The sequence below is a fragment of the Hippocampus guttulatus genome, chromosome 11 (genome assembly GCF_054856545.1).
Source record: "Hippocampus guttulatus isolate MCC_2025c chromosome 11, RoL_Hgut_1.0, whole genome shotgun sequence".
Taxonomy (NCBI): domain Eukaryota; kingdom Metazoa; phylum Chordata; class Actinopteri; order Syngnathiformes; family Syngnathidae; genus Hippocampus; species Hippocampus guttulatus.
In genome coordinates, this window is record NC_141271.1 from 18,190,833 (window position 1) to 18,202,920 (window position 12,088).

General features: G+C 46.4%; 1 protein-coding gene across 8 annotated transcripts in view; it reads right to left on the reverse strand.

Moving 5' to 3' along the window:
• Positions 1 to 230: 230 nt before the first annotated feature.
• The window catches only part of tank (TRAF family member-associated NFKB activator), a 40,892-nt gene continuing 29,034 nt past the window's right edge, over positions 231 to 12,088 (reverse strand). For 4 of the 8 annotated variants that reach the window (XM_086123938.1, XM_086123937.1, XM_086123936.1 and 1 more), the window contains 5 exons: positions 11,972 to 12,042; positions 10,912 to 10,964; positions 10,688 to 10,806; positions 9,472 to 9,920; positions 8,613 to 9,029 (listed from right to left, as the gene is read on the reverse strand). In XM_086123938.1, coding sequence (XP_085980064.1) covers positions 8,859 to 9,029; positions 9,472 to 9,920; positions 10,688 to 10,806; positions 10,912 to 10,964; positions 11,972 to 12,042 — 863 coding nt within the window. In that variant the 3' untranslated portion in view covers positions 8,613 to 8,858. Of the gene's footprint in view, positions 321 to 8,612; positions 9,030 to 9,258; positions 9,314 to 9,460; positions 9,921 to 10,687; positions 10,807 to 10,911; positions 10,965 to 11,971; positions 12,043 to 12,088 lie in introns of those variants that run through there. The other 4 variants (XR_015102291.1, XM_086123939.1, XM_086123941.1 and 1 more) reach the window with 4 other exon arrangements.

The following is a 12,088-nucleotide window of genomic DNA, read 5'->3' on the forward strand; positions in this document are numbered from 1 at the left end:
ATACCCGGCGTGTTGCGGCACGACATTGAAGGTGCGTAAGTCGGAATTCTGACTTTTCCCGCATACTGTAAAAACGAGGGCTGGACGATAATCATAGCAATTTTCCTCCTTAACATTGCATTTGGAAGTTGGAGGGTTCGTTGTTTTTAACGGATGGCTCTAATTTACGAACGGCAAAAGGAGAGATGGAATTCTTTGAATGCAGTTTTATTGAAAAGAAAAAAAAAAAAGACGTCTTCACCGCAGCACGTTCGGCGAACGCAACTCCTCGCGGCTAAAATCACTTGCGGCTTTCGCTTACTTCAACAGCCAATCAGAATCTATCAACATAAAAACATGTCGAAGCAATTATGAAACAACAGAATGCAATTTAGGTTGACATGAAATAATATGATGCACAAACATAAAATGATCATTAATAATATCACATAAGCTTACATATTTAATATGTGATGATTTTTTTTCAGGCGTCACGGTCGACTGGTTACCGATCTACCTGTGTCGAGTTTGCATTTATTTAATTTTTTTTTTTTTAAACAGACAAGCAATACATCAATCTGCATCAAACAGTCGCACACAAATCCGCCATCTAGCAGGTGGCGCGAAGAAAGAACGGCGAGAGCGCAGGTGTTCACTGTACACGTTTGCCCGAATGACACGCTAACATCGAAGGCGCTCGTCGCGATGAGAGCCAAAACGGTCAATGATCCGTCGGCGCCCAAAACAAAAAAGGCGCTCGAGGAAGCCCGCTCGTCCACGACGTCCCCCTTCGCGAGACTGCCAAGTCCAGCGGATCACTTTGACAGACTCGGCAAGTTGCCTTGGTGAACGTCCAGCCTGCACCAGCTGGCAACGTCTCCACCCACCACCGCCGCCGCCGCCGCCACATTCATCCATACACGTAAAAAAAATAAAATAAAAATTATTTTAAAAAAAGGGAAAACAAATCCACCAAAAATCAAATATATGTTTCAAATATTTAACAGTCCCTCATGCTTTGGAGAAGTAAGAAGTAATGCTAAATAATGCAACTGGACGGGGATGTCCCACGGCCCGGCGGGGACTCGTGAGTAGCACCGAGGAGCTCTCGCAGTGACATCATTCACACGGGCAGATATGACGAGACAGTAGCGTACCACTCGGCCGCTTGAGCCCAATCCAAAAGCAGGCAGTGGTGTTACTCATTTAAAACCATCCACTGACCATCTGTTGATGCTAAAATCCCGATCCGAGTGCCATTTTGAGATCAGCGGGCCTTTATTGCCCTCGTTTGAAAGCCAACGTGCTGTTTGGGAAGATGCGTGTGAGTGAGTGTGGGGGGGGGGGGGGTCTCATATGATTCCGGTAGGTGTAAACATAGCCAGTTACGGAAAGCCATCTCCTTGATATCCGCCTTTATAGTCCAAGTAGTACTCTGCTCTTTGTTCGCACTTGTCAGACTTCTCTTCCCACAACTGCCTTCCACTTCGGTAGATTTATTTCTACACACTTGGACAAGCCCACGTTGCTCGAGAGGCAAAACTGTGCATCGCTTGACACGCGTGAGCCAAAAGTATTACGGATCGAGCAATTTTCTTTGCGTTCAAACTTGCGAGCGTTTTGGTGGCCACAGCGAATTTGTAAAGAGTCTGCGTCAACAAAAAGAGCCGCGCAACAAAAAGAGCGCACTCGTACACGGGACCTTCGGATGGATATCAAGAAGATCGGAACAATGGCTTTCCCGGAGGCAGCTAGTTGCTCAGGAAAAAAAAGCAAACAACATGAACGCCCAAGCAGCAGCAAATCTCAACAGTGCACTGCAGATTAGGGCACAGGGAGCACTTTGCAGCTTGTTGTCACAGGTATGACGAGGCACAACTGCGCTTCCGATCCCCAGGTTACAAAAGGTGTGAACAAAATATCCAGCCAATTTGTTTGCTGCACAAGAGAAGAAGAAGAAAAAGAAAAGAACTTCTACGCCACTTGGGTTTCGTTTGTCTCTGATCTCAAATTTAACGATGTGGCTAAAAATAAAAATAAATGGTTTGGCTCAGGTTTCATTTTCAGCTAACTGAAATGCGCTCATAATTGATATCGCCGACATGGGCCAAAACTGACATTTCGTTTCAAAATAGCGTCAATTTCATTTACAAAAGGCAGGAGACGTGTCGGGTGCCTGGTCGACAGCCATGAATTTCGAGTTGAACAGTCAGTACATTTTATTGTTATGCTCGGAGTTCTTCATAATGAGTGCTAGTTGTAATATTTTGACATTGATTGAAGTAATTAAAGTAACCACAATATTAATAACTTTCCGGATGATAAAATGTCATGCCGTTGCCATACGGTGCATCATGCATTCCAAAAACAAATGTTTGTTTGAAAAGGGGAAAGTCAACAAGTTCATTCCAAATGAACATTTTAAATTTGGTCCAGATTTGAACAATAATCTTAAAAGTTGTAGAATATTTGCTTTTGTGGGCCACAAAAAAATGATGTGGAGGGCCACAAACAGGCCCCCGAGCCTTGGGTTGGATACCAGCGGATAAGAGCATCGACATACTGATGCACAAACCATTGAAAAATCAAACTGGTGATTACGAATGCTGTTCCCAACCTTACATTGGGGGGGGGGGGGGGGGGGGGGTGTGAGGGATCGAATTCATTTGCTGGGAATTGTCCGTTTTTGATGAACAGCTCACGAAGCACGTCGGTCAAAATTGAGCAGGAACTTTCTCAAGAATTTTTAGGCAACTCCTTATATTGGATCACATCAGATGCCCAAATCAAGTCAAGCAGCGGACAACTGGAGCCCTCAACAGAAAGCGATCGGATGCAGAATCCTCAATGAAATCGCGAGAACAAAGACACTCATTTTCGAGACAAAAAAATAATAATTGGCAAGACCAACAGCAAACGAGCGCATTCCGCGCGGCCTGCCGTTTTCGCAACTTCCACCCGAATAACACAAACCGTGATAACGTCTCACCACCTGCGGTCGAACCAAACGCCGCACGCAATACTCGGCAAGTTGTTCGGAACGGGTCCGAATGAGAGATTGGACGAATTATGTTTCTTGCCGCGTCGTCTCATCCAAGCACGAGACGGAAAAGTCGCCCTGCCACTAATTCTTGGAGGTGCCAGTCGGATAAAAGCGGCCTGCCAGGATGACATTCAGCTCTAGTCAAAGCCAGATGGTTTCTTAACACTGAATATTTGAGTAGGACACATTGCGCATCGCTAGCAAGATGTGACACCGCGGTGGTCAGCTTCAGAAGCAGGATGCGAGAACCTTGACAGTCCCAGAAAAACGGACTCGACTCTTTGCGGTGTTCAGCGTAGTCGCAAAAAATTGCCATCATCTGTCTTTTTTTGTCCCCCCCCCCCCCCCCCAAAAAAACAAAATTGCATATTTTGATTGGCAGGACTCTCCTCAGTCAACAATTGTATTTCGTTATCTCTGTGTTGACATCACAAAAACTCTTATGCTATTTGTCAACTAAGACTTAAGAAGTGTCCTCCCTTTATGGTTTTTTTTCCCCCTTCACATCAACATTATGGCGAGGAGAGCGAAATCTCCAAACATTTTAGCCGTGTGATTTTCCTGGGCAAGGCTCACGGTTGCGCCTTTTTCAATTAGATGCTAATTTCAATTGCGTCTTCATCAGTCATTAAGAGCATTTGGTTAGCGGACGTCCACCTTACACGTCGCCAAAAGGTGTTTCTGCAACTTGCCGTTAGCCAACAGCGCGGCGGCCCCAAAGCTGCCGCGCGTAAGGGGACTCCGAGGACAAGCGAAGAAAGCCCACGGCGACTTTCACTGGGGATTTGAATATTCACACCTGCACTAGGTGTTGTTTGGGAGGCTGATAAGCATGTGCGGCACCAGAGGGGTGAGTGCAGCAGGGAGGGGGGGGGGGGAGTGGCTCTCATTTGAAAAGGGACCGGCCTTTTAAGACTCATCTATTGAGGACGGTGCTGTTATGTATTGTTCAGGCAATAGGGGAGGACGCAGCCAATTGAGCACGGCGTCCCTCACATCGCAGCCGTGTGCTTAATTGAAGCTGCACGTGGCCATATGGGGACGTGCAAAAAAAAAAAAAAAAAAAAAAAATTGCCTGCCCAGGCAGCGCATAAGGATTCAAGCGGCATGTGGAGAAAGAAAATATGTCCAACATCACGGCCAGTCTCATGATCGTTTGCGGGACGCCTCGTATCGCCGCAATGCAAAACCCGCGCAGATTTCATACCGGGGAGAGGGGGGGTAGGGGGGGACGTGATTCATCTGGATGAAAGGAAGGAAATAAGGACATCGCCAGGCTGATCCTGAAAAGATCAAACAACAAACTGCGCCGGTGCTGTTCAGAGGCAGCCTGTTATGGGAGGTGTTAATTGGCAAATTTAGTACAAATCAAGAGCGCCTTCCCCGTCGTCCTCGCAAGGCAAGGCGAGGTCATTAAAGCCGGAATGGATTCTTTGGGGTCGCCTCAGCCCGAGAATAGCGAGGCGTCAATCCAGCAAACATCCGCACGCTCCGCCGTGCGACAATTTCTCAGGCACTTAACGACCGCAATGAAGTAACGGCGCTGCTGACAACTCCAAACGCACTTTGAAGGGGGGGGGGGGGGGTGGTGGTGCTAAAATTGTCAACTAAATGCTTCTTTATATCTAGCACATGACCATCGTTGAATGTTAATTCAAATAAATCCAGAGTTCGATTTTGAATGCAGAACTGGACTTCGTCAAACCGGGTTGCTGAAATTGCTTCAAACGGAATCGATGAATATTGTTGGTGCACAGCGACACGCTTCAAAATAAAATTGGATACGTTAAAAATACACAAGAGGATGATTTTTCCAGCGCTATTATTCTATTGTCTGTTTTTACAGACGGTTGCAGCCAATCCACCTTCCATATGTGTAATTCTCTTTTGTTTGATGTTTACTTTGACCGCAACCCTGGACTGACAGTCCCGGCGTTCAACAAACGCTGGCTTGCGACCTGCAATGAGGAGGGCCTTTTGCAATGCATGTGTAGCGAACACCCCGCCCGTAATCCGAGCGTCCTTTGGGGTTGTGGGTGCGATCGCACCACTGCCTCTGTCGTCAGAAGCTGTGACTGCCAAATCTTTTGCTCCAAGCCTCATGTGAGAGCAACGCTCTCCGCAATGGAGGAGGGGCGGGGGGCGTTGTGAGACTTAGAGGCAAAGACGGCTTCAACACGTTTCTTCGTACGCGAAGGAGCCCGTCGCGCGGCCAGTCGATGCTCTCGGCTCGCGTCGCCATGCAAGTTGGCATCCGCTCATGCCAACGGTGACCCGGGCACCGAGCGAGGAATATGCTTCTCTCCGAAATTGTTAATCCTCTCAATGACACTGATGTGAAGAGGACATTCAAGTCAGGTGACTCCCCACCACCCCCCACCCCAACTCCTAATCCACTAGCTAGCTTTGTTTGGTTTCCATTGGATTCAATATTGTCTTTTTTAAAACACGGCCCAAGCTAAAATAAAAAAAAAAAAAACACTTCCGTTAACAACATAAAATCAAAATGAGTGCTTCGGAAAAAAAACCAATGCTTACTGAAACTACATTTTATAATTTTAAGTTCCAGTAAGGAATTTAAAATTACACACAATGTCAAATGACGGCAGGGTGGACCTTGCGCAACATGTTATTTTCAAGCACAGAATGTTTTTTTTTTGACGTAACTCTGTGTGTCGTTTCAAATGGGCTACTTTTGAGTCGAGTTCATCATTTTGCAAATCGATTTTTATTTAAAACCCCCCCCCCAAAAAAACAACAAAATGACTTTTATTGATTATAATTCAGAGCAGGAATGTGATATCACATTGGGACCTACAATTTTAGTGTCAAGAGTGAGACGAAGATGCCTGAGATGAGTTTATCCGCACTAAACAAGCAGTGGCTGAGCGCCAGTAGCGTCACTTTCCACCCTCTGGTCTCGAACCCCCTGGCTAACTCCCAGCCCCCCCCCCCACCCCACCCTGACTGTCTCCAGCACCGACTGGTGGTGCGGCAGCACTGCTGATTAGCGCGCATTAATGATGAGGAGCAGGGCTCCATTGTTCTAACACCTCCCCTTCTCCTCCACACCAATCTGTCACCAGTCGGTGGGCTCGAGCTGCCTCGAATGCTTCCCTCCACAAATGACTTGGATAATTAGTTGCCCCTCACGAATGCCACAATCTTCTCACCCCTGATTGCTTTCACCTTCTTGCTCCTGGCAATTTTTACACCTTGTAATCAAGGCCGCTGCTACATGTCCACCTCAATCCAGATCTTCCATCTTTTTTGTGCGTCCGTCTTTACGTCGCTTAAATCGTTCTCAAATCCGCGCGTTTACAACGGAAATTATTACAAATGTTTCCGACGGCTAAAACTTGGTTGCTCAAGTTGACACTCTCCACACACGAGGCGCCACCTTTGCTGGGCATAATCATAATTTCATAAATGTATTATTATTATTATTTATTTTATTTTTTTTAAAGAATAAAGCAAATATAAGATCGCGAGCCGTCCGTGGCGGTTTCCGCTTCCAAACAGTGAATGACAACGTAATTATGAGCAAGCAGCTGTTCGTGCTCCCAGAGAGAAAAGCTTGTAGGCTGCGCTATGTTCGACTCTTCACAGATTAACCAGAAAGGATCATTAGGGATCTGTATTTGCCAGACAACCCCCCCCCCCACCTTCCCAAACATCCGCGGCAACACACACTGTCCATGCTGTGCTGCAGAATGTAAAATGACGTGATGTGTCATTAAAAATGCACTAATAAACATGTAATGTTTGGCATGGCAAATGGTTGGGGGTGGGGGCTGGGGGGGCAACAACAGCTCTACGTTTCCAGAGCTATTTATGAAACACAATTAAAGACTCTGCGCAAATAAATATCAGCTCGTAGTGGATGTAAGAAGTCTACACACCCCGGTTCAAATGAGACCACTATAGAAACTTTTTCCAGTCTCATAATCTGGAGAGCAACACAGAATTTTGTTTTTGAGGGGGGAAACAAAAATTAAAAACTGAGATCTTGTCTTTGCAAAAATGTGCACACCCTCGTACAACAATGGCATAGGCCGTGTTAGGAATGACCATGTCGCATATGACAATCAACTATTTGAAGTGCCTCTGATTCATGACAAAAATAAAGTTCCGATGTTCTAGCGGGCTTTTGGTGACATTTTCTTACTTCTGATAAAAATGAGAAGGTTTCGTGTTAACATCGACTAATATTTGGAATGGTTCAGAGTTCAGTCCACCTTGGTTTTGTCAGACCGGACCACGGATTTCAGGTGTGTTTTTGCAGAAGTTTTCAACCAAGGTTTTTTTTTCGGTATCCCCCCCCCCCCCCAAATTGTATCTTTGGTGCAAACTCAACACTCGTCATCAGCAAAAGGAATATCGCACCTGCAGTAAGACTTGGTGGTGGCTTTAGAGCCGTTTTTAGTCAAGGTCAAAGGAATTATTAACCATTCTATGTATTGATTATGATATTTTTTCTTAATTGAAGCTTTATTTAGGCAACCAGAAGTTATTTGTCAACATATCATCACGCAAAAGGCCAAAGATGATTAGTAAGAGCCACACGTAGCGTTCACTGCTCCGTCGTCACTGAAATAATATTAAATGCGGAACACACAGGTTGGCAAATACGGACGTAATGGAGCTAATTGAACGGCGCGTTTGCGCCTTGATTATTGTGCGTCGTTACGTCTTCAAACCAATTTCCGTGTCTAATGAACATATGGCACGTAAACTTCTCAAATGGCGGCAAACTTGGAAATGTTTCAGAAAAAAACAGCACCGCTGATTGACCACCAGCTGCTTCACAATTACGGCGCTAATTTAAACAACAGGTTTGTGGGCGGAGAGTCTTTCCGCTATTCTTGAAATACGTCTGAATGATTAGCTCAAATACGGTTTAATTAAGATCTATGGAACATTGCATACAGTGCTTACTGAGACTCGGGGGTCAGCGGTTGCTTCGTTTGGCGAAAACGGAGTTTAAAAAGCGAAGCTAGTGTCCATTTTGATTTTTGGTTTTTATGGCGGTCGCGCAAATTTCCATAGATGCTGACATGGTGTTCCTTTCTCGGTTGTGAACTCGTCAAAACTGAAGCGCACTCCATTTTGCCTCCATTTTGCGCAACAATCATTGTGACACATTCTACAGACCCGTCGTGGATTTTTTCTGCCCATCCCACACAAGTGACGACACGAAGTTGGTTTCATGCGTTGCTAGCGTGTCGTTTGTTAGCAACGTTCCATTGGAACATATGCGGATGTTCTCGGGCGCAACTACTTTTTAATAATGTGAGCGTTTTTTTTTGGGTGACCAAAACAATTTTGTAAAAATAACCTAAATTGCAGTCGCATTTTTTTTTTTACCCTTGACTTCCGATTTTGAAACGTTGTTGTGTATCCAGAAAGCAAAATGAAATACAATTTGACATTTACAGGGTTTCGTGTGGCTCGGGGCAAAAAATGATTTGGACGCCCAATCGATGATGTATAAGGTGCCACAAATTTTCCTTGTTTTCGTTTAAAACTGTTATCAATGAAAAGAGGCTTTCAAAAATGAATCAACAAAACGAGAACACCTCGGTCCACCTTACAATAAAAGATTCATCGCAGGCTTTATTTCCTCATTATGCGTCATCATTAAATCTCAGCTGGAGGCCTATTAGAAAAAAAACCCCAAATATATGGGGGGGGGGGGCTGTACCATTCAATTCTTCAATATTAAATAAGATGGATTCAAGTCTCATTACGGTGTCCCGTACAGTGAACGTACATTGCGGCGGGCGGCGCTCGGGCCACGCTTACATGAAGTCTCTGGGCTGGTTTGCGAGCAAAGTCAGCGATGCGTTTCATCCGAAGGTGAGAAATGTGAGTAGAGGTGGCTGTTCATTTGCTCCTGAGGAACCACGGCGTGGCAGAAGGCGCATTTATCCGGGACGCTGCGCTGAGCCGTCGCCATCTCCGCCGCCACGTCGGCGTCCTCGCACAGCTCGGGGCTCCACAGGGACTGAAGCGAGGGAAGCGAGCGTTTTTTATTCGCGGGCAAAAACAAAGACGGCGCCGCGTACGCTCGGCGAGAGCGGAAAGGCTCGCATTTGACGGAAGGAGGTCAAAAGGCCACCCTCGTGCGTCTGGCGACGTTACTTTTACAAACTGCCGTGGCAGTTGCGGATATGTGTCGCAATTCAAAAAGGTACGCGTTGCTTCGTCAGATCCTGACAGCGAGCGGCGCTTACATCTGGCTCACACCTTCCGGCAAACACGCAAGCAGACGCAAGTGCAGAGTTTAAACTGAAAAACAAGGGATTAGCACTCATTACGCGGTAATGTGTTTCAAGTTGCGCCGCGGCGCTTATTTTGGACTTTTTCACACACTGGCGCTCCTCCATTAGCGAAGAGCAAGCGGAAACCGATAATTTGCTACTACTTTTCTCAGACCTGCTTCTCACCTGCTGGGGGCCCCGAACGTCCTCCTGGGAGAGCGAGGAGGACGTCGTGTGGGAGGCGAACGTCGGGATGACAAAAGGCACGGACAGTTCCGAGGGCTCCTCCTCCTCCTCCTCCTCCTCCTGCTGCTGCTCCTGCTGCCCCTCCCCCTCCTTGTTGTTGGTCGCCGCGGGGATGCCGCCGAGGGGCCGCTTCACGGGCGCGGTCAGCGCAACGTGCCTCTCCGGGGCGCTGTTCAGGAAGTCGTATTCGCTGTCCACGGGAGGCGGGAATTTCACGCTGAACTTGGAGAGCGAGTCTATAAAGTCCCTGTCGTCGGGGCTGGCGCCGCGCGACGCCAGCAAGGTGGGCGCCAGCGGGATGTGCGGCGTCGACCTTGACGCCAGGAAGAAGGGCGCTTCGGGTTCTGCCGCGCGATCCGTGCACTGGATGGGCATGGAGAACTGCTGATCTGTCACACAGCACATCCGACATTTGATTTCCAAGATGGTTTTTTTTTTTTTCATTTCAAGTGAACATGGAGGATGCAGAACCGATCTCAAATTTTGACAAGAGGTGTCAACATGAAATAAGTATAATGTTCATGAGTTGGGTTATTTTAGGGTGGGGAATAAAATTCGGAGGGAATGAAATGTGTCAGAACACGCTTGAACTCAGCTTTTGAGGAAATTAAAAACAATTAATAAAAGAAAAAAAGTAAGGAAGAAGATTTGGACGTAGCGCAAAAGATACTCAAAGAGAAAGTCGCAGCTAAGCAAAGATTGAATATTTGTGAAGCTTTGTGAAATCGATTATGAAGCCCAGATGCACTGAAATATGTCGTTGGAATTTTGAAACGACTCCTTTTTCAACCTCTTTGGAATCTCTGTCAAAGAGACGGAGGTATTCCGTTTTTCAATGCCGTACGGCGCCGATCGAAGCATGCTGAGCGTCGAGTTGATTAAATGATTAACTGAGTCTGTTGCAAAACAAAAATAAAATATCCTTATTGCTTTTGTCCGTTTCAAGTTATTTTAGTGAGCAGGAGCCCTTACGTAGGCCCACCAAAAATACTTTTGCGCGCCAGATTCAAAAGGATCATCATTACCATCTTGGCTTTCGAAAAATCAAATTTGAGGTCCGCGGACAATTCAGAGGCACACTTTTATTTATTTGGGATATTCTACTTCGGGTCTCGCACAAGAATCCAACAATTCCTACGGCAGATAGCACAAGTACCAGTTGCAGTTTCCATCCCACCGCGGAATCTCTTCAGGTGATCTTTTTGCCGTCGGGACAGAGAGCGAATCTGCCGGAAAGTTCCATGAATGGCTTCCAGTGCATCCAGCATGTCCTGACTGACAAAACAAATGCACGCATGAGACACAAGCGCACGCTTGAACTTGTGTCCTGTCTTGGGGGGGGGGGGGGGGGGGGGGGATCAATAAAAAATAAAGACTTACTAGTCAACACAGTTAGTGGCAGTCTTTAGCGGGGCAACGGTGCTGAGAGTCTCCTGGGCGGGGGAAAAAAAATTATGATTAGAGTTGAATGTATCCAAGTTAATAGTGAAAGTCAATCTGCATTTGTGGGTGCTCAAGCAACACGTCGGACTCAAGCTTGCAGCAACGTTGTCCTCTGGCACCATCTTGTGAAAGTGAAAGTGCAGTTCAAGGCCACGCGGGGGGGGGGGGGGATCTTCCTTTTCAGCCAATCACATCATTTGTAATTACTAGCCAGTAAAATAAAAATGAACAATGTACTCGGAGATGACCAGCATATAATTTTGAAATCAAGTTCAGGTACCTGTATGTATTTTTGTGGTTGTAATTGAGCAGTTTGTCCACAAGAGGGCGCGTCGTTGCCATTGTTGTTTCGCCCGAGAGCGTCACGCAGTCACCTGAAGTCTCGGACAAGTCCCTTCATGATTCTCGTCTGATTTTCAAACGGCTACATTTGATTTGCAAGTTCCGGTAAGCTTGCATTGATTCATTGCGCTCCTCCCACGTCACAATAACGACAGCTTTGGTATGACTGCAAGCACAGAGCCTGGCGGCAAAACCTGAACTACAGCTATGAATAAACGACACTGTCAATTCTTTTCTTTTTTTTTGTAGTAAGTAAATGACAGCTGATTTTATTCTGTCTCCTCAAAATGTCAATGGCGCTCAGTTCAGTGTTTGAATCTCGCCTCTGTCCCTTCCGGTTTGCACATTCGCCTCGTGCTTGCGCGGGTTTTCTCCGGCTTCCTCCCACATTCCGATCATTCCAAAAACGTGCATTTTAAAGTTCATCGAAGACTGCAAATTGTCGTCTAGTGCGAACGAGCGTTTGTCTACATGAGCCCCGTAACTGGCTCAGGACCAGTCCACAGTCACCCAAAGTCAGCCGTAATTGGCTGCAGCTCACCTGTGATTGTCACGGAAAACAGTTTGAGTATGCGTACACACAAATACAACAACGGGGAAAAGGCGCTTAGTTTGTTTAAATAAAAATAAATTTAAAAAATTAGAGCACGAATACCTGATGCTGTGTTTTCCCATGTGCGGTGGCCCCGTCCACGAGATGGTTGCACGACTCGCATTTGGTCTCCCCTTAGAATCCAAAAGAGTGTAAATGAGTGACAGGCGGGCGGCAAAG